Source organism: Notothenia rossii (genome assembly GCF_949606895.1).
Source record: "Notothenia rossii genome assembly, chromosome: 9".
NCBI classification, from domain to species: domain Eukaryota; kingdom Metazoa; phylum Chordata; class Actinopteri; order Perciformes; family Nototheniidae; genus Notothenia; species Notothenia rossii.
The window spans coordinates 79,533,462-79,555,861 of record NC_136907.1 but is presented as its reverse complement, the minus strand read 5'-3'; the positions used below and the strand labels follow the sequence as shown (position 1 = coordinate 79,555,861).

Below are 22,400 nucleotides of genomic sequence, written 5' to 3'. Positions count from 1 at the left end.
TGACGTATTCGACTCTTGGTGTCTTCGCGAGCTGTTCATTAGAGCCAGATAATAACAGGCTTTGGGGGCCAAGAGTTGGTTTCATTTTTAACGAGTCTTTCCTCTAACGTTATTATTGAAAGTAGACACCTGCTGCATTCCTCTGAGCACCATCTGACACTTCACAGTCCTCCCAAAAGGAAATGAAAAGGCTTCAAAGTGACAGCACTGCATATCTGTAATCACTGCACGTCTGTCTCTTCTAAACGTTGTCTTTGATGGAAGGGACTGTGAGAGAAAAATAGCGGTTGTCCTTCATTGTTCTCCGTCTGTCTTCTACCGCTCTCCTGGTAGCCTGTAGTTACCACTGCAGGGAGTGTGTGTGTGTGTGTGTGTGTGTGTTTGTGTGTGTGTGTGTGTGTGTGTGTGTGTGTGTGTGTGTGTGTGTGTGTGTGTGTGTGTGTGTGTGTGTGTGTGTGTGTGTGTGTGTGTGTGTGTGTGTGTGTGTGTGTGTGTGTGTGTGTGTGTACTGAAGGTCAGAGTTTCTGCTTCTGAGCGTTTTAATATTTCTGACAGACTGAAGACACATCTAGACTTACAAGTGTTTTCAAATAGAAACCAAAATAGAAATGTCAGAATGCATTGTCTACATATTTAGACCACACGCTCTCTGCAAGCAGTCTTATGTCAGGTTAACGTTGACATATTCCATGATGAGACACTGCTATAGTTTGGGTGGAAACATATTTTCACACTTTCTCTGCCGTGCTAGTGAATCTGACCTGCTACACTACAAAAAGTCTAAATCTTGCAAGGTATATGTGTCTAATTACTAGTTAGAATATGACTGTACACCTGATATAGAACCTAATAACCTCATAAGTAACAATGCAGTGAGATATATATGTCTTGTTTTTAGACATCTTAAGTATCTGGTTAAGTCAAAGGCTCTTGAACGCATCTTATTTTGAATGTTTTTTCTTACATTATTTGAAAATCACCAACTAACATCAGAAAGCAGAACACTTGTTTTGTAACACAACATGAAAAACGAACCTATTTTGACCAGAATCAGGAAAATTGTAGTTCAAAATCTGTTTGTTTTTTACTTATTACAAGATCTCATTCATCTAAATATCCCATCTTACATAATACCAGAGACCTTACCAAGCGAATGTTCTCCTGTTCTATTGGCAGGTTTCACTTATTAGCGAAAATACCTTATTTTTATGATTATCTTATGATTTTTCGGGACAAGCAGCCGAACAAATTCGGTAAATATCAGGGATTTTGTGTGATTTTGAGGTTTTTCATGTATTGAATTAATCAGACATGAGTTAAATATTCAAATTCAGACCGCGCAACATCTCGGGAAACCTCGTTAACCTAGTTATCTTAATTAATTAAAGTCAACATTTCGGTTTTTCAGTGAATCCAGTTCTTTTTCTACAGCTTCCATCTTATCTATAGCCTCGCCGGCCTGAGTGAAGCACGGGGAGGTATCAGAGGGTTTGAACAGGTGTAACTCACAGCGGAGAGATTCATCCGTGATTTACTGTCCCTTCTCCACGCGAGAGAGAGAGAGGGGGGGGGGGAGGGGGCGAGAAAGAGATAAAGACATTAGTCCTCCCATCTTGGCTTCGTTCCTCCGAGTTTGTCCTCTTTCTGATGTCCCCGACGACATTCATTTTCTTTATGTGACAACGAGGGGTGGAATTACTGCCACCACCACCTCAGTGTGTGTGCGTGTGTGTGCGCGCGCGCGCGCGTGTGTGTGTGTGTGTGATTCTGACACACAGTGTATGTCAAGGGTGTGACCATTAGCATCACACCACCTCATGTTTCAATTACTACCTGTCCACATCGTACTGTGTGGCTATAAATGGGAAACAATTATACTTTTTTATTTCAGTCATTAACCTTCATTTTAATGTTGTACATATCGATTAACATTTGTAATCGTTTTCCACTAATTAATTGGTCATTTAGTGTTCAAATGTGTGAAGAAACCCAGAAAAGGGAGAGTCCAAGATGTGGTTTTTATGACTTGTTGTGTTGATATTTTTATATTTATCCAAAGATATTACATTTTGAGAGATGCACACAAGCTGGAGTAAGATAATAATTGAAGTGTATATTTGTATAGAATTATATAATTTAATATGAATGCATTTTTCCTTTTGTACGAGGCGAAAAAACAATCTACACTGCAAAAATGTAAAAAATTGCAAAGTATATTTGTCTAATTTCTCGTCAGAATAAGTCATTACACTTAATAACTGGAGTCTTGCTTTTAGACAAGGCATCTTAAGAAAAGTCAAAGTCTCTTAAAACATCTTAACAGAAAATGTCTAAGCATTTCTGTCTTTTTTTTTTACAATTTCCTTAATTCTGGTCAAATATAGTTCAAAATAAGTTTTCCCAGCTAAATACAAGATCTAATTTATCTAAGTATCCCATCTTTACTTCAGGAAATCTTACCCAGCCTTTTCGTACTTGTTCTATTGGCCGATTTGTGTTTCAAATGTGATAAAACTGTGACGGACGCTCATCCTTCATTAACATCTTTCAATTGATTGTTTTATCTCCACTTACACCAAATGTGTCAAACCCAAGGCCCGGGGGCCAAATCAGGCCCGTGGTGGATTTAATTTCGGCCCGCAGGATCATTTCTAATTCCTATTAGATCTGGCCCGCCGGTATATTGCACGCACACCTTCACTCCATCCTGAGGGTCTCCTCAGCTCAGAGCCTGAGCCCAAACATTGATGACCTTGCCCCTAAGATGAGATGCCAAGTATCTGAGCTAACATCACAGAGCAGCACAATGAGTTTAATGGATGTTTCCTTCTGCACTTCCTCTCTCACGACAACAGGGCATGTTTGGTTTCTCTTTGAGGGAAATAGTTTTGTTGAAGCTGTTGTTGGCCTGTGGGAAAATGTAATCATAAGAAATGAGTCTGGAGAAGCTGCAGATAGAGCCATAAGAAATGAATCAACTGATTATTTAATGTTGTTTTTATAGGCAATCATTGAAGCTTTGTTAGTTCAAGGTTTAATATGTGCAATAAGTTCATTTCAATAAGTTCTGCAATAAACATTGAACCAGTCCGGCCCTGGACTAGTACCCATTTTTTTATTTTGGCCCACTGTGTATTTGAGTTTGACACCCCTGACTTACAACAGAAAACCCTAAGTCCTTCGTTATTGTTTAAAAAATGACATCAACAACCTGTTGATGCAAACCGTTGATTTTCTGTTGATCAACTTATCATTTCATTAGCAGTTTTTTCTTTATAGTAAGTTAAAGGTGGGGTAGGTAAAACCAGCTCGAGTGCGCTAGAATTTGAAAATACACAGCCGGAAAAACACACGAACGCGCACATGACCAATGAGGGCACGAGATAAGTTTGTGCACAGATGGAAGGCTGACAGGCAGGTAGACCATCCAGTTACTTTAGCCGGCTCAGATGATTGGTCGTGCTTTTTACAGCGCCACGGCTTCCACAGATGAAATGTTTTTATGGATTTGTTGTCAAAGCACTTCAGATATTCATTGCTCTCGGGATGTTAAGAGCATTCCATGGAATATAACAACAAGTGTATCTCGAGCCGGTTTCTCAAACTTACCTACCCCACCTTTAACTAACCATCTCTGTGCTCACAAATTCCTATCTAGTTTAAATATACTTTAGTCAGTGGGAACTAATGTATTGTTTGGGTCTTTTCCTTGGATGTCTGGTAAGTAAATGACCTAGATACTTGTTTGGCTGAATTGTGAATGCATGAACAAAGTGGACTTGCACAGAATCCTCAAGGTTTCAGTCAATTTCTTACATTTTATTACTGTTGCACCATTTATACAAGTACATATAATTTTGAATGCATCAATTTCCATATCATCTTTTTGTTTTGTTTGTGGCGTGGAAATAGCAAGTGGTGAGACATGGAATGGAAATATCAACTGGAGTTGCGATGGATGCAGAAAACTGAGAAATGAGTACTTTTTTTTTCCACTTGACCAAAAAGACAGGACTACAGGTTCACCCAACCACGGACATGCAATTTACTGAGTCAAGAGAGGAAGAAAAAGCTGAGCCGAGTGACACGCAACGCTCCTCCAGTTTGAGCTTCTGCTACGGTTTGACGAGTGCTGGGAGGACGTGTTGGGCGTCAGTCGCAGGAAACAGAGAAACTGGCAAATGGAAAGCTGGGATGGATAAATATATAGATATATACTGACATATAGAGGCAAAGGTGGACATTACAAAAGTCTATTTACTCAAACACTGAAGTTAAGACCATTTAAAAAGGTGCTTTCTGACTGTTTTCAATTCGGAGTACTCCAATTTGGGAAATGAAGTTCTTCCATCTATCATGATCACTGATATGTCCTGTCCTTTAATCTCTCCTTTCCTTCCTGCCACCTTCCTTTCTTGTTTACATATTTCACTATTGCTTTATTTCAGTTGTCCTTGTTTCTATACCTCCTTTCTTTCGGCTTATATAAAAGCTTCCTTCCTATCTGCCAAAAGCACGACGATGGTCAACTCTCTTCTCCACTTTCAGTACTTTCCCCTTGGAAACGTTAGCACGTAAGAAAATGCAGGACTACCACGGAGTGTTTCTTACCCTAGGGACATTGCTTCCACTTGAGTCAAATAGGTAAATACCTTTGTTCCACCGCTGCATTTACATATATGCCGTATATATTGAATGAGAAATGAGAAATCAGAGGCTCCCTTTTCATGTGCAAGAGTTTTCCATCCCGGTCTGATAGCATGGCGTTTCCACGGGACCAAAGAACATCAGGTTAATGACATTCACAGAAACCCCCCCTCTGGTCCTCCTTGAGTTTACGGAGATACACTGATACACCAACCTCGGGCGAACAACACAATCTGTGATCTGGACCGCAGGTGTTTTCAGCCGCTTGGATACCAAACTGGTGAGGTTTGCACCGCAGATGTTCCTGCTGTCATCTGCAGGAAGCTTCAAAGGCTATCTGCCAAAGTTACGTGAATGGGTTGACTGATTGAAGATTGGTTAATCAAGACGATCAACAGAAATAAATAGCTAATGTAATTTTAAAAAATCCAGAAATTGGGATTGTTGTTGGGGGTCGTTCCTCTAGTTTGTGGTAAGTCCATGTTAACACTTTCCATCTCTGTCCAGTATTAATATGGTTTCACAATATACTTTAACTCCAGATAAATATATTTTGCTGGAGTTAAGAAGAATGTAGAACTTTTACTTAACGGTCCAGAAACTCAAGTCAGTCCCAGAAAAAGCGGTTAACTCCTGACATCTCCTGATATTTCAATAAACCTCACCAGCTTGTTATCCTAAGCTCGATCAAACTAACGCTAGTCGAGATTTTGAATGTCTCCCAGGTCCCAAAACATATCTGTCTTGCCTAGTACCGTGATCACATTTGTCATCAGATTTGGACGAAGAGTCAGAGAAGTCTATCGGACTTTCTAAGAACACGCTGGAGATCTTTGAAAAGGAGGCTTTGCAGAATTTATAAGTGTATTACAAATGTTAAAAAACCACTTAGTTTGCTTACAATATACCTAAGGGTTTCAGTACAAAATCTAGAAGTTTATCCGAAACTTTTTTTTTATACGTCTAAGAATGTGTTTGGCTCTGCAAAGCCGGACTTTTTCAACCTCCAAAATGTCTCAGGAAGGCTTAGCTTTCTCAGTCCTCACAACAGATTTAAACTCATCAGTTGTTGCCGTATAGAGACCCAACACAGCCCAAGAATACCTAAAAGTACACGGTTACAACTCCCAAGAAAGACTGGAGGTACCAGGACAAGACGGAGAGTAGGATTCTCAGAAGAGGAGGGTAAGTGGACCGATTCAATGGAAGTCCAGCTGGTGAAGACATTTCTTAAACCCCCTCCTTCCTTCAGTCCCGTGTCCTCACAAGTAGCCGTTCTGATGTCCTCAGAGCGGGGGGTAAGCCTCTTGCCTTCAGGAGGGAGACGATGATGAAGGTGGGATGGCGAGGCGAATGGCCGACACAAACTCGTATCAAAGTTCAAATACTAAAGCAGAAAAAAATAGAATAAAACGTAACAATAATAATAGCAATTATAATCTGCAGCGAGGGGCGAGGTGGGGGGGGGGCGGAGTTCTCCAGGTAGCTGCTCAGTTTCATCAAATTATTACCATTACGACTACTATTATTATTATTATTGTTAATATCATAATATGGGTGGTGGGCTAGTACATTTCCTTTTTTTTTTTATCTTCATGGTTGAGTTAGGTACTTTTTATGTTATTTCCGAAAAGAAGCTGTCCATTAATCTTGAACTGCTACGGTTTGATCCTTGCTTGGTGCCTCCGTGGCGTTGGCCTCTTTGACGGGGGTCTCGCTGGCGGCTGGTGTTGAACTAGGTGCTGCGGCGGCGGCGGGCTCTTTTCCCGCCTCTGTCGGCTCGGGGGAGGCAGCGGTGGCCGCCTCTGCTTTGGCTGCTGGAGCCGCGGGGGCCTCAGTCTTTTTGGCGTCGGCCTCTTCTTTAACCTCAGGTTTCGCCCCCTTGGCCTCGGGCTCCTTGGCGGGGGCGGGGTCTGACTCTTTGACCGCGGGCTTCTCCTCGGCCTTGGCGGTCTCTTCGCTCTTCGGCGCCTCTGTTTTCGGCGCCTCTGTTTTCGGCTCAGCGTTGGCGGCAGGTTTCTCCGGCTCCTTTACAGCGGGGGTGGCGTTCTTCTCCTCCTTCTTCTCCTCCTTCTTCTCCTCTTTCTTCTCCTCTTTCTTCTCCTCCTTCTTCTCTTCCTCCTTGGCCGCCGCCGCCGTGTCGTTCGCTACCTCCTTAGAGTCGCTGGCGGCCGACACCTCGTCTTTGTTGTCCTTCGGCGCCTCGCTCTCCTCTGCAGACGCCCCCTCGGCCGGGGCGTCCTTGTCTTTGGCCTTGTCATCGTTTACGTTGTATCCCTTCTTCTTTTTGCTGAGCTTGCCTCCCATTTTGGATGTCTGGCCTCTGAAACAGAAGGGAACACACATTGGTTTTAGTACAAGATAAGATAAGAAGTACTTTGTTGTTCCCAATCTGGGAAAGGTTTGTGTTGCAGCAGCAAAAACAGGCATGGCATTGTACGACACAAATGAAAAGATTAGAAATAAACAAGAAAGTAGAAAATATACTTGTTGAAATAGAAACGCACCGTATGATATTCACTCACTCATTGAGGAGAGAGTCAGGGTTCATACACTTTTGCACAAATGATTTTCAATGACTTCTCCAGGCCCTCTACCTCATTTTCCATGACCAAAACAATTACTCTTTCTCAGCGGTACCACTGAAAATGGGTTATTTTAACATGGAACAGGAAAATAAGCAAAATACCTCGTCAGTTAAATACCATTTTACGTTTCATTACGATACGATACAGTATGTATTATCATTATAGGATTACTATTTTGGCGATTAGATAAAATATAAATTATATTTGATGCAACTTTAGTTACATTTCCATGACTTTTCCAGGGCCTGGAATTAGCATTTTGAATTTCCATGACTTTTCCAGGGCCTGGAATTAGCATTTTGAATTTCCATGACTTTTCCAGGGCCTGGAATTAGCATTTTGAATTTCCATGACTTTTCCAGGGCCTGGAATTAGCATTTTGAATTTCCATGACTTTTCAAGGGCCTGGAATTAGCATTTTGAATTTCCATGACTTTACCAGGGCCTGGAATTAGCATTTTGCATTTCCATGACTTTTCCAGGGCCTGGAATTAGCATTTTGAATTTCCATGACTTTTGAAGGGCCTGGAATTAGCATTTTTGAATTTCCATGACTTTTCCAGGGCCTGGAATTAGCATTTTGAATTTCTATGACTTTTCCAGGGCCTGGAATTAGCATTTTGAATTTCCATGACTTTTCCCGGTTTTCAATGACCGTAAGAACCCTGGAGAGTACAATATATACAGTAAGATGCAAGAACTTTCTACAAACACAACGGAACAAGGGACTGAATGAGAGAGGGAGCCATAAATCAAGTCTTTGGAAGCAATGCAACGTTCTTCTCCAGAAGATGATTTTTGATAAGATAAGATGAACCTTTATTAATCCCCGAGGGGAAATTCAGTTGTACAAAGCAGCAACAGGGTAAGCGTGAAAAAAAACAGTACAGCAAAGATTCACACAGATCAATAAAATCTAAAATAAATAATAAATAAAATAAAATGAAGGAAAAAATTATATTGATAATAAAAGACTGAATTTGGTCATAATCGAAGTTATAAAGTGAAAAGTGAAAAGTTAACACGGGTTGTGGAAACAGTGCATATTTATGACCAGTGATTTCATTTGATTTCTTTTTCATTATTAGCCCCTTATTGTGCAGCCTGACGGCTACAGGCACAAAGGACTGTCCAACTGATCAAGTGCAGTCGCTCTTCGTGGCAGAAAGGAATACCTGTATTGCACCGGCAGCCTTTACAAGTTGGAAAGTGAATAATCTGACATCTCTGCGTGAGCTGTCATACGAACGCTCACAAATGATATGCAGGAGCCTTGCATTTATGCAACAACATCCCCCGTATTGCTTCATTGATGTAATCTCTCAATCTGAAGCACATGCTGCTCACAGAGCGTGATGTCTCCCTCTCACTGAGAACACTACGAGTCGTTTGAAACCATAATGTTCATCTTCTGTCCTCATAGAGCATCTCTTGTTCGATCAACAACTTTGAATTATAAATGCAAATACGTTTTCCCACGTGCAAGAGCAAGAGCAAATTAAAATGACTGTTACTGAGACAAAACTCCCATGAAATGTTGTTTTGCTCCTTTAACGACTGCTGCAGCTGGCTAATTGAATTTGCACTTTACACAGAAATAATACGCTCAATACTTTTTACATGGTATCCGTTTAGTGGAGAAAAACCACTACAAACACATGTTTAAACGTTAATTTCTTTCTAAATATATTTAACAAATTCACAATCATTTTAGTCAGAATCGTAGGTTTCTGAAATGTTTGCGTCCAACACATAACAATAGAGATATAATGAATTTTGCTGGGCGGGCTAACAATATATATATAGGTTCAAATTAAAGCTATCAGCCTGGATTAACAACCTAATGTATACCAAAGATGTGAGAAAGCTAGCAGCAGTCTGTATAAAGTGTGACACGCGTAAAACATGGTGTCGTCTGCAAAGAATCGTCTCTTTTCTACCGGGATCCGTCGACCTCTGTGATAAGAGACTACATTCCATATGACCAAAGACCGTCCACACGGCAGCATCGCGTGCTTCAACGGAGACGCTTCCCGTTCACTTTGAATGGGGTGACGTCACGCTTTGCCGAACTTCATTGTGGTCGCGTAGTTGAGAAAAGCCAATCAAATGATATGCCAGTACAAGCTCTAGCCAATCAAACCGCGTGATTGTGTGTCCGGGGCGGGAGATTAATGTGATTGGTTGTTGGTCGCTCGCCAGACACGCCCACCGGCAAGCTTCAACACACGCTGCCGTGTGGACGTACCGTAAGAGCTGTAGGTAAGTTACATTACTGTGTACAGGCAGGCTAAACACACACACACACACACACACACACACACACACACACACACACACACACACACACACACACACACACACACACACACACATACATACATATACACACACACACACACACACACACACACACACTGCAGATTCCTGGCTCATGACTACAGTTGAAGCATTTTTTCGTGGATATCACCGTCTGTCGGCTCGATGGGGGAGATCGGACTTCAACTCCACAACAGATCAGGCTTATTAGGAGCAAGGACTCAAGAAGGGAACAATCTGATGCTACTGCTTTAAAATATGAAGTCTCTATGTTCATGCTTCAAACTGCCAAAAGCAACTTGGCAGTCTTTTCTGCTCGTTTGGAAAAAGCCAGAAAAAAGTCCTCTGAATGTGCTGCAGAAAAAAGACCAAAAAATAAAGAGACGTTTCTTAACCTTGACAGTTTGTTGATAAGGAACCACTTTATTTATTTACTCGCTTTAGAAAGCTTAGTTTTATGAGCAGAAAGAACTCAGAGTGCACATTGTTGATATCCATTATTGGATCAAACAGTAAGCAAAGTCAGAACATCTTCGGATAAATCTGCTAAATCTCTTCTGTTCCTGCAACAGTAGAAACAAATTATATATCAATTTTAGAAAACGTCTGGATATAAGCCTTAGTACAAATTTAATCGCTTAGTGTTTGCAACCAGAAAACCTCTGATGGGCAATAAACACTTTCCAAATCTAACTATGTTCATCTACACTTAAAGTTAATTAAAAACGTTCACATCCACTTCCCAACATTGCATGAGTTTTCAAGGTATTAGCAAAAGAAGGACTGGATTGCATCTGCTCTCAGGTCTCAGGGCCATCAACAAAAACAACCAATTCTCTAGAATGCAATGCTTGTATTAATGCAACATATGCATCTAAAACAACATTAAATAAAAGTTATATTTTCAAAGGTGGTCATTTTGATGGACTTAACAAGGCCTCAAAATACCTGTCAATGTTTTTGTGAGGAGTTTTCTATGTTGTCCATTGGTCTGGTGTTTTCTACAGTAAATGAGTTTTTGAGGTATGAGCATTAAAAATAAATCCGTTAAACCCGGCCTGTATATCACTACTAAGCAACGATTATGAAGTGACCAGTATGAGTTATCTTTGGCATTTAAAAAAATCTATTTTAAATAACTTTTGCAATTGACAGCAGTAAGTATTTTTTTTCCTACATCAAGACAGAAGCCATATTTTCAAGTGGGGATTTTAAAGCACTGACCTGAACGCCTCAAAATACTTCCTTTTTGATGTACCAACAAATCATCTATTTGTCCACTTGTACATGTTCAATCTGTAAGACATGTCTCTAAGCAGGTGTGACCCCTTCCTCCCAATGAAAGGTAGAGCTGGCTACTCACAGGTTCTCCCTCTGAATGGGACAAAGCCGGCGGTGAATCCACTCAAAATGCTAATCACCTCTCTGACTGAATTACTCCACTATTCATACAAGAAGCTCCCCTGAACCTCCGCCGGTCCGTATCTGCCACTCCTCTCGCAGCTTTCTACGGCGCCACAATGGAGGTCTCTCTGCTAACGTCCCATCATTTGACTTCCCGGCTTGTACAATGACTCACAATCATCGGAGCGGACAATGGATGCTTTTCAAGCGAAGGCACGCTCCCTCGCTGCTGGGCGTGAGGTTCCAGTGTTTGAAGAGCTGAGGCAACCTGGAGAAAATGCTCCGGCTCGCACAAAAGACTTAATTTAACCTGAAAACGGCCCTCAGGGAAGCACAAAGGGAAGTTTGATCTGCCCGACATCAAATTCCCAGCGTCAGTTCAAGTGGACAATGGTCATAGTGCCTCGTAAAGACACAAGATGGCCTGGCTGAAGTGTTTGACAATGAAAAGGCTCTTTAAAAAGCATTTAAATAAGTCCAACAAAACCAGAATGTTACATTTCTGGTAAGGCCGGACAAAAAAGTGTGTAACAGGAACATGTGCAGCCTAACGAGCCCCGATAAACAAACTAAATGTATATTTTTTTCACCATAAGGTATTTGTGACACACACAGCTGGAGCAAGAGGATAACTGAAATGTATATTTTTATATAACCATACAATTTAAGTATGATTGGATTGTTGCTCATCTTACATTAACGTCTTTGAAATGATGGTTTATCTCCGTTTGCCAATGGATTAATGGAATCACATGTGTATCAAGGATTAATGCAGTGTTTCTCAAATGTTTTCATACCAAGCACCACTTAACCAATAAAAAAACACTCGTGGATCACCTAACTCCACAAATATCAAAAAGCACATCGTTTTTCTAGAACAGATTACAAATCGCTTGAAATCGGTACAAACAAGTGGCAACATGTGTGACGAAGTTGTTGCGCTGGGCTGTATCATGCCATCGAAAGTCAAACTTAAGCTCGCTCCATTGCGGAGATATTCCCGCGACAGTGCGGAAAACTTTTATTTATTTATTTATTTCAAATGTGAAATTTTACCAATATACTCACGGACCACACTTTGAGAAGCACTGGATTAATGGAATCACATGTGTATCAAGTTCTATGGCTTATTACAGCTTTGAACTAATCTACATAACATTTTTTTAATTACCAGAGAAATGTATCAGTCTTATGTCCTGTATATAACGTGTTGCATGGTTGGAGGAGCTCGGGGCCGAAGATTTTCATTGCCATAACTACAAAACCTTTGCATATTGAGAACAATGAGATTTCATGGATTGAAATGGTTTGTTTGACCTTTCAAAGGTACCTATAGGGATTAAGTGTCTCAATCCTATTGGACGCTGTGTCATTGTTACAGATGTAAAAAAGCTAATCATCTTCTAACCTTGATAATCCCTGATCTCCATCGCTGTGAAATCAGAGACCGAGGCTGATCTCTTGCTAAAACTACGAGTCACAAAGATTCTCAGTGAACTCTTTGCTAACCCTAACCCTAACAGAAACGTGTCATTCCTCCATTACCAACCCGAATCATGAAGTTTTGATTACCTTATCAGGAATTAAAAATAGTTACTAGAATCTGATTGGTCAATTTGGAAATCCCTTAATAGTGTTCTATTCTCAGAGTTTGTCGATTTTTTATCCTCACGCTCTATTTCATATTTTCAACTTTTTAATGCTGTTTAATTCTATTTTGAGATTATTTTCTATAATTGTGTATTGCCTTGTTTTTTATTGCCCACTTTGGGATCAATAAAGTACCTCTTATCTTATATTCATTTCTTTCCTATTTGTCAAGAGCAGTAAATGTTGGATTCATGATGGCTAAACTGTTCCAAGTAAAGGAAAGGAAAGAAGTTAAAATACAGAGCGCTGCACATCGGAGAAATCAGCAGAAGAAGACAGACAGGAAGTAAAACAACATCCTGCTTGCCCTTCTTTGTTCATTAATGAGAAAGTATACATACTGTATATATGAATATAGAAAGTATATCGTGGTGAAACATAATTCACCGTGATATTTAGTGTGTTCCACCACAAACCAGTTAGTGGGTGGTACCTTGTTCCAGTCGTTGTTTTTGTTAGCATTCCAGCTTCACGGTAGCATGTAGCAAATATATTCTTTTGTCTTTAACCTAATGGGAAATAACGAAATATGATATGGTCATGTGTTTGTTAGTTTGTTCGTCCTTCAGTTTGACTCAAGAGACCATGAATGTGCACATTGTTAGTTAGCATAGGGTCTTGTAACATGTGATTGTAAAAGGTCCAAAGGTATAGTGTTGTGTAAACCAAAGAAATAAGTGCATAAAACCTGTGAGATTTTCATTCTTACCATTACTACTTCAACTACTCTTGTTCTGCTGCACTCATTTTCATATTCACACACAGAGGTTGCGCTAGACTTTTTCGCTGCCGTCATTTTGACGTATGGGATCGTAACATTTCCGCCAAAATCCATTATTACCCGTCGGTCTACTCTGTACACAACTCTGACGAGAGAAAGAGAGGGAGAGAGAGAGAGAGAGAGAGAGAGAGAGAGAGAGAGAGAGAGAGAGAGAGAGGGGGGGGAGAGAGAGAGAGGAGAGAGAGAGAGAGAGAGGGGGAGAGTAGAGAGAGAGAGGGGGAGAGAGAGAGGGAGGGGGCAGAGAGAGAGAGAGGGGGGAGAGAGAGAGAGAGAGAGGGGGAGAGAGAGAGAGAGGAGAGAGAGAGAGGGGGGAGAGAGAGAGAGAGAGGGGGAGAGAGAGAGAGAGAGGGGGGGGAGAGAGAGAGAACTGTCAACGGAGGGACGGGGGGGGGAGACGCATGCTCGTGAACTGTTAGCGCCGGTGTTAGCGCCGGTGTTAGCGCCATGTTAGCGCCGTGTTAGCGCCGTGTTAGCGCCGTGTTAGCGCCGTGTTAGCGCCGTGTTAGCGCCGTGTTAGCGCCGTGTTAGCGCCGTGTTAGGCATGCCCACTGCACCTCGCGGGAGCGCGCACAACGTAAAGCAAAAACTCCCAGACATTTCAATGATCTGTAGGCCTACGGCAAAGTTAGGTTTGGACACGATATCGTTTCCTTTTTGGCGGGCATGCATAACACGCCATAACACGGCAAAATGACGGACTGCTTTCAGATTTTTCCGTCATTGTTAAAAAAAATCCGTCAGGGGTGGAAAATATTCAGTTAACGCGACCTCTGTTCACACAATGTTATAGCAGTGCAATGCTACATCTACGTATTACTATTTAAAAAAGCTATGGTTAGTGCTAGGCAATCAAAAAACGTATGATTCATAAAAATGTGAACATGAATTGCTGGTCTGTGACGTCAGGTCAGAAAGGCTTCTCTTCATCTTTGGACGTATACTCTTGGCTAACTTGATGAAAGGTAGTCTGTCTCTTACACTGCTGAACAGCAATATCATATTTAAATTCAACCACTTGTCTGTGATTTAAATGTTTCCTTCGGGTTATTCTTTAATATCCTGAGTGTTAAGGTTTCTAGTTCACTAAAGTCTTCTCGCCCTGTTTTCAAACCTTTAAACAGTGAGATCTCAGTGCATCCGTTTCAGGTCCATTGACTTCTCCTGAGAGCGCAACATATTCACACCAGCCGCACTTTTCCCCCGTGCTCAGCAGTTGCCTTCATTAACCACCGACTCTCCAATCCCTCAACAAAACTCACGATGGATCGCTCAGCAGTGAAGACGTGTTTATACAACGTTTTTAATCGATGATCAAATTTGTGCCTGTCGAGTTGCGAGGCAGAAAAAAAGCGGTCTCAGGCGAGCGAAACTCCCGGGAGACTTTTCTTTAGATTGTTTCTCTCTCTCCTCGTCTGTCACGCCCACGCTGAGACGCCACTACTCAGCTCTCTTTTCCCCGTCTACCCTTCCTCCTCTCTGCAGTATGCCTCCTCCTTCATCACTCCTCCTCTCCATGCCTTTGCTCCCGACACCTGCAGTGCTTTCTGTCCTGACGGTGTAATTTAAATCCTCTGAATTGCTTCTCCTCTCGGCTCTGCACCAACTGTCTCTACTTATATTTTCTTTGGCATGTCTGAATTACAGTCTCTCTCTCCTGTGATTATTTTTCTCTTTCTGTTTCATCGTGAGGGTTCAACTTCAACATATCTTTCTCTACTAGTTCCTTTTATTTCTTAAGAATGACACAAAGGTAAAGCCCCAATGCAGAGATGTTTTATGTGATGAATCTGCAATAATGCGTGATAACGATAAGCCATACTTAAAGGACCCTATTCTCCTCATGTTCAGGTGTATATCAGCAGGGTGGCCAACTCTCACGCATCTGGCGTGTGTCTCACGCTGCCCAAACACAAGATGAACCGGCGATCGTTTTTTGGTTGGTTATTTACAATGTTGAGTTGACTGCTGCTCAAACTGTCGATCCGCCCCCACCACTCTTAACAACGTTAACAGACAGCAGGGCAGTGGGAGCCGGTTGGTCAATCCCCGACCCGTATTGCGCATGCGCAGATCTAAGATCCAGTAGAAATGATAAAAAAGTAAAAGTCTGCTGCTTATTGTTCTACTAGGCCAAAATAGAATCAAAGAGTATATGAGAGTGAGAGTGTGTTAATTAATATATTTGGCAGTTTGGAGTAAGTCTGTAGATTTGTTTGTGTGTGTGTTTCATGTATAGGCCTCTCACCATAATTATTTTGTTGGATACATTTTCCTGGAAATTATTGAGATAAACGATGATATTGTCGGCACCGTTGTATGAACACTTTAGACCACTGACATAATGATAATATATAATAATAATTCAATTACATCCTTTCAAACTGCTAGTCACATCCTGATGTAAATGGACATTTATCGAGTTCATTTTTATTGATCGTACGATAAGTCAATTAATTGCTTATCGCGACAGGCACACAATAAAACAGTGGAAACAAACATGTGTTTGACTTTCATTAGTGAATGAAACTGTGTGCCCTTTACAGTCTGTGTCCAATATTGTGTATTTGTATATATTGTATATATCATATGCTAAGGTCCCGCTACTGACACGATTGCAGTCATTTAGTGCGCATATGTGTAATTAAACCCATGATATCAAAATCTCACTCCAGCCAGGTACCCAAAGTTGGCAACCCTGATATCAGTATGTAGATGTGTCAATGTTTACAATGTGTCGGAGCGCTAGCCAATAGGAGCGGAGTGTTACATAGTGATGTCATTAGGTTCAGGAAGTCCAATGGAGATGTTTCAGGCGTTCATGCCATTTGAAATGTATTCTAAAACGTTTCCACGATAATAATTCAGATCGTTTTATATTTAAAGGAACACATTTTTGTAAACAAAGTTTAACCATTACATACATTTAATTCAAACCATTTTGACCCCACACTGTTGCTGTGTGTGGTTTGCATTTCTTTCTTTCTAACACACACTATACTTTGACTCCATTTGAAATCCCTCTCAGTCAAAATATGATCTCTGATTCCTCTGCGGCCGGCAGATGGAGGTCTCCAGGAGGTCTCGGGGTCTCAGTAAATCCCCGGCCTGGCAGCTTCTGGGTTCCTGCCGTCCAAGAGGACACGTTAAAGGTTAAAGCTGTCACTAACACCCCCCCCCCCCATCACTGACCACCACCCCCCCCCCCCCTCCATCCTGCTGGGACACACACCGCCTGTTAGAAAAATATCACTGTCACCGGCTTGAGCTTCAATCTCAGGATCCATGTGTTTGTGATCCTCGACTTTGCAGCACGAAGCAGATAAGAGAAAAGCTATTTTTCCTTTCGCATCTCTAACGTAAACCAAAGTAGAGAAGCACCAATGCTACGCCGTTAGCTCCCATGTTAGCGTCTGCAGAGAAACATATCCTTTGGCATAGACTAGAGTATCATGCGCTGCAAACTGAAAACACACCTGTTTCCCTGGCACACACACACACACACACACACACACACACACACACACACACACACACACACACACACACACACACACACACACACACACACACACACACACACACACACACACACACACACACACACACACACACACACACACACACACACACACACACACACACACACACACACACACACACACACACACACACACACACACGTTGGCTCATTTGAAGGGGATTTATCTGCATTTTTCTTTATAGTTTATTGCACTTAAAGTAAGTTGTTTTGGATAACATCGTCAGCTCTGTGATGACAGATATCTAACTATTGAACAGAAGGAAATCCCCAGCTGGCTTTCAATGATGCAATTTGGCTCACTTGACTCTTTGTAAATAGAAGTGTAACCAAGGTGCATGTGCCTGTGAACCCATTGAGACCTTGTATGTAACACGTAGCCATAGAATCAGCTGGAATGACACAGAAACACCTAAATGCACCACTTGGCATCAGCTGGTTTGTTCCTAATGGATGACATTTGTTTACAAACACGGTTGAACAGAGACACCCCACTTTGACTCGGGCCTGGAGCTGCAACACACTCCTCCTGTGACTCACTGACCTGCATTGTAACACACTGCTGCCTTCTCAGAGCGATCTGCAGCCACACACACACTCTGCTGCAGACTCATCGCACACTCTGCTGCAGACTCACACTCCATTACTGCTCGGTCACTTCTCACCTGACCTGCCTCACACTGCAGCTGACAGAGGAACTCCAACGCTTCACACAGATAGTACTTTACGCTCCTTTTCTCCCATAGACCTTCCTTCTAAACCAGGGGTGTCCAAACTACGACCATTTTGATTCGGCTCTCAGCAAATTCATTCAAAAAGTCTAATGGAATATGGCCGACAAATGAAACTTGAGCTTGTGTTATATTGTACTTCTTAAAAATAAATGTACAAATATATTACACAGTAGTATTCATGTTTTAATAAAACCACTTTTCAAATTAATTCAGTCAATTCAAGTTAAGATATTCTAAAGTACCTATCTATCTAACATATCTTAGTTGTTCACCAGACACCTTTTTTACGCGGCTATGAACAATCGTGAACTATGTACATTCCCTAAGATATTGAAGTGACTGTTATTGTGTTTATATTGATTGTTATGTTTTATCTTAATGTGTGCATGTGTCTGTTGATTAGGAGAGGAGCTGCCAACACTCACAGCAATAATTTACCTACATTTGATTGATTTTGCTAACTTATAACTGAACTTATGAGGCAATAGACCTCTAGTGAGCGGCCCAGCCCTTCGTATATATTCTGCATGAACACCCCTGCTCTACACACCAAGCTGACACCAAAGAACTGACACAGACGGACCCGACTGTTGTGTCACCTCACGTCTCTGCGTTTTGTCCATGTGTCACTGGAACACACCGCAAAGACTTCAGCCGACGGCCAAGTAGCACGTACGAACTGCACATGCGTGAGTGGCAATAACTCTCCTTACCAGCAGGCGGCGGTAGTGTGTATTCGTCATTCAAAAGAGGAACCTGAAGACAGACTGCGTGATAACCGAGAGAAGAACAACAGACTACGTGATAACCAGAGAAGAAGAACAGACTACGTGATAACCAGAGAAGAAGAACAGACTGCGTGATAACCAGAGAAGAACAACAGACTGCGTGATAACCAGAGAAGAAGAACAGACTGCGTGATAACCAGAGAAGAAGAACAGACTGCGTGATAACCAGAGAAGAAGAACAGACTGCGTGATAACCAGAGAAGAAGAACAGACTGCGTGATAACCAGAGAAGAACAACAGACTACGTGATAACCAGAGAAGAAGAACAGACTGCGTGATAACCAGAGAAGAAGAACAGACTGCGTGATATAAACCAACAACAAATAGCGTGTTCCATTTTCCCTCTACAGCGAGAAGCTCACGGGGCTTTCCCCAACCTGAGTCGAGAGCTGGAGTTCAATGAAATCTCAGATTGGCCTTCTTAATAGTTTGTTTGGGTCCCTTACTTCCGTTTCGCTTCTCATGCACTGATTCGCTAGCTAAACAGCCAATCAGAGTGATTTCTTTGACCGACAGCCTTTGGCCGATTGCCGAATCGGTAGGTTATCGGCCAAAAAGGTGTCGGCACGACCGAAAAGACACGACGGTGCGGGACACACCAATCTGAGTAGGGCTGACATCCATCGACAGCCAAAATCGGCTTGGTGTGTCCGGGGCTTAAACCATCAACGTGTATCTTAGACCCGATTCCAACTAAGCTGTTAAAAGACGTTTTTCCATGGATTCATATTCTTATTATAGACACATGCATGTTCAAGCATTTGGACTACCTATGTCGTAAATGTATTATCTTTTTAATTTAGACACGGCTTCCTCCTCTGTTTCTCCTCAAAGTTTCTTACATTTTTCCCCATTAACTTTGGGGTTTCTTTGGAAGTTTTTTCTTGTCCGACGTGAGGGTCCAAAGACAAAGAGTGTGTCGTAATCTTAATCTGTACAAACTGTAAAGTCCACTGAGACATAACGATGAGTGATATTGGGCTATATAAATACACATTGATTGATTGATTGATTGATTGATTGATTGACATAGAAGTGTTTTTAATGTTTAAAATGCATGTAGACCAGCAGAAACATAGCATGTTCTGTTACCTAAATATACACGTCTAATATACATGATACTCGAATAAAATACTGTTGAGTAATACAAATTCCATAGAATAGACACTTGTAAGCGAACCTGAATTACACATTGTACTGGGTTTTTATCTGTAATCTAATTAGTCATCAGTAAAACCTGTCAAAGCGATTTCCCTCGTGTCTAATTTGTTCTACTGCTGAATGTGATTACCCATAATGCTCGGATGCTATTACTCTGAACATCTTTGACACGCCATCTAATTTATTGCTCATCATCACACATTAGCTATCGAGTGATTTGATTAAGTCTTGCAAAGAAACATGGAGAAGTGACGTCGAACACATTTCAGTAAATACAATGTTAAGGAATATGCTGTATGATTTATTTCCAACAATGATTTCATAATTATTGATATTCCTCTGATTTCTGTGCATTAAATATTGCATTCAACTGGATTCAGGATGTGGTTAGCCTAGCTTAGCATAAACAGGGTGATCTGCCCAAAGTTCCTCTGATGCAAGGATTAAATAAAACATTTTAACAGGTTGTATTTTGTTTGTTTAACCCCTACAACTGGGAGTTACAGTGATTGCTTTGAGAACAGCTGTTCATCCATCTGTCGATCATTTCTCTGAAGCATCTCGGCGACAGAGTTGCCAAATTAGTTCGGATGAGATTATTTCATTTCTATTTTGGTAATCAGTGCCAAACTTGGACATCTCAGGAAGCAACGAACAAGTTCTCTGTACCGACTGTTGTTTTGATATGTCATTTTGTAAGGTATGTATAAGTATTATAACCACAGAGGGCAAAAGTACACACATCCTTCACTCAAGTCGAAGTACAGATACTCATGTTTAAAAATGCTCTGGTGAAAGTAGAAGTACTGACTAAACTTCTTTACTCAAGTCAAAGTAAAGAGGCTTTGAAATGTACTTCAGTAAAAAGTACCCATAACTAGCAGCTGTTTTAAAGAGTACCTGACCTCCCTTTATATTAATAGAACAATAATGTCATTGTTAGCTAATGAATGTTTCCATGGTGACCAACGGCAACATGACAACGTTTCCATTGGTCCCTCTTCTTTAGAGAAGACCAGGAAATGATGGATACACGGATCGTGTTCAAATCAATAGGCACGCAATGACTCTAAATAATAATGATCACGCCACCAAACACACATTCAGACTAAAGGAACCAGCCTGTTTGGGAAATGAGAGAAGTAGAAAGTACAGGTATCTGGGTTCAACATGTAAGAAGTAGAAAGTACAGGTATTTGAGTTCAACATGTAAGAAGTAGAAAGTACAGGTATTTGAGTTCAACATGTAAGAAGTAGAAAGTACAGGTATTTGTGTTCAACATGTAAGAAGTAGAAAGTACAGGTATTTGAGTTCAACATGTAAGAAGTAGAAAGTACAGGTATTTGAGTTCAACATGTAAGAAGTAGAAAGTACAGGTATTTGGGTTCAACATGTAAGAAGTAGAAAGTACAGATATTTGTGTTCAACATGTAAGAAGTAGAAAGTACAGGTATTTGAGTTCAACATGTAAGAAGTAGAAAGTACAGGTATTTGTGTTCAACATGTAAGAAGTAGAAAGTACAGGTATTTGTGTTCAACATGTAAGAAGTAGAAAGTACAGGTATTTGAGTTCAACATATAAGAAGTAGAAAGTACAGGTATTTGTGTTCAACATGTAAGAAGTCAAAGTAAAAAGTCGTCAGAAAAAAATAATTAGTGGAGTAAAGTAGTGATACCAGAAACCTGTACTTAAGTACAGTAACAAATTATTTGTAGGCCTACTCCATATTTCCCACCAAAACGATCCAGTGAGAAGCCAATGAGAGGGTGTGTGTGTGTGTGTGTGTGTGTGTGTGTGTGTGTGTGTGTGTGTGTGTGTGTGTGTGTGTGTTCCCAACATGAACATAGCACTATAACTTATAACACTGGGCTGAGCACTTCCTCCCTCTCACATCCAGCTGGCTGATTTGACACGAGTCTGTTTCACTAACTGCAGAAGGACAGCCGGGGAAACTGGAGCAGAAAATCTGGCCCAATCACACACAGACACACAAATAAAATATTCTTTAAAAAAAAAGAAAAACTCCACACCGGCTCTGAGTTTAAAGAAACAGCAGGCAGCAGAGCATTCTGGGAGGTAGCATTCAGATATTGAAGAAGCTGAAATGACAGACTGGAGTCCATGACGAAGGTTTCCCAAAGCAGTGTGCAGCTATTTTGAAACGTACGACATCAGAGCCAAAGACGATGCAGAAGTATTCCACATTCCCTCCCAAATATTCGACATTTTCATTCCAACCCTCGTACGCAGCGCTGCGAGGGGAATTCAGGGAACAGGAGCAGGCACAAAGTGAACCATCTGTAAAAGTCAGAGCTGGTCCCCTGAGTCGGAGCTAGCACCGGCGGCTACCGCTATTTCTGTCCAACAGTAAACACTGAGTCTACAGCGAGTCCAGCTGAGGGAAGATAACATCATCTGTGAGCATTTCAACGGGTCTGAGGCTGCTGGATTTAAACATTGTAGGAGATATGAGTTGATATCAACCAGCAAAAGCAACTGGAGTCAAAAAACTTGAATAAAGAACGTTTCGTGTGACGAAAAATCTATTTTATTTGCACTAAACTTGACAAAATGGAAACAATTTGAGTTTCATTTTCAATTATTAGGGATCAGAGAACAAGATTATCAGATTGTATTTTGTATCACTTACAAACCAGATGCTCACAAACCTAATATTCAAAGTTATTTCTGACTATAGTGAGGCGAAATAACAAGAGTTGCAACACATCTTTAAAACAATGTTGAATATATTTCAGACTGGATGATGTCAGATGTTGTACAGCCTAAG

At 41.2% G+C, this 22,400-nt stretch overlaps 1 protein-coding gene across 2 annotated transcripts in view; it reads right to left on the bottom strand.

Moving 5' to 3' along the window:
• Positions 1-3,792: 3,792 nt before the first annotated feature.
• basp1 (brain abundant, membrane attached signal protein 1) overlaps positions 3,793-22,400 on the bottom strand; it is a 64,013-nt gene continuing 45,405 nt past the window's right edge. Inside the window, exons 1-2 of one of the 2 annotated variants that reach the window (XM_079652026.1) lie at positions 10,918-11,066; positions 3,793-6,970 (exon numbers count right to left, since the gene is read on the bottom strand). In XM_079652026.1, the coding sequence (XP_079508152.1) occupies positions 6,292-6,954 (663 nt within the window). In that variant the 5' untranslated portion in view covers positions 6,955-6,970; positions 10,918-11,066 and the 3' untranslated portion in view covers positions 3,793-6,291. Of the gene's footprint in view, positions 6,971-10,917; positions 11,067-22,400 lie in introns of those variants that run through there. The other variant, XM_079652025.1, reaches the window with a different exon arrangement.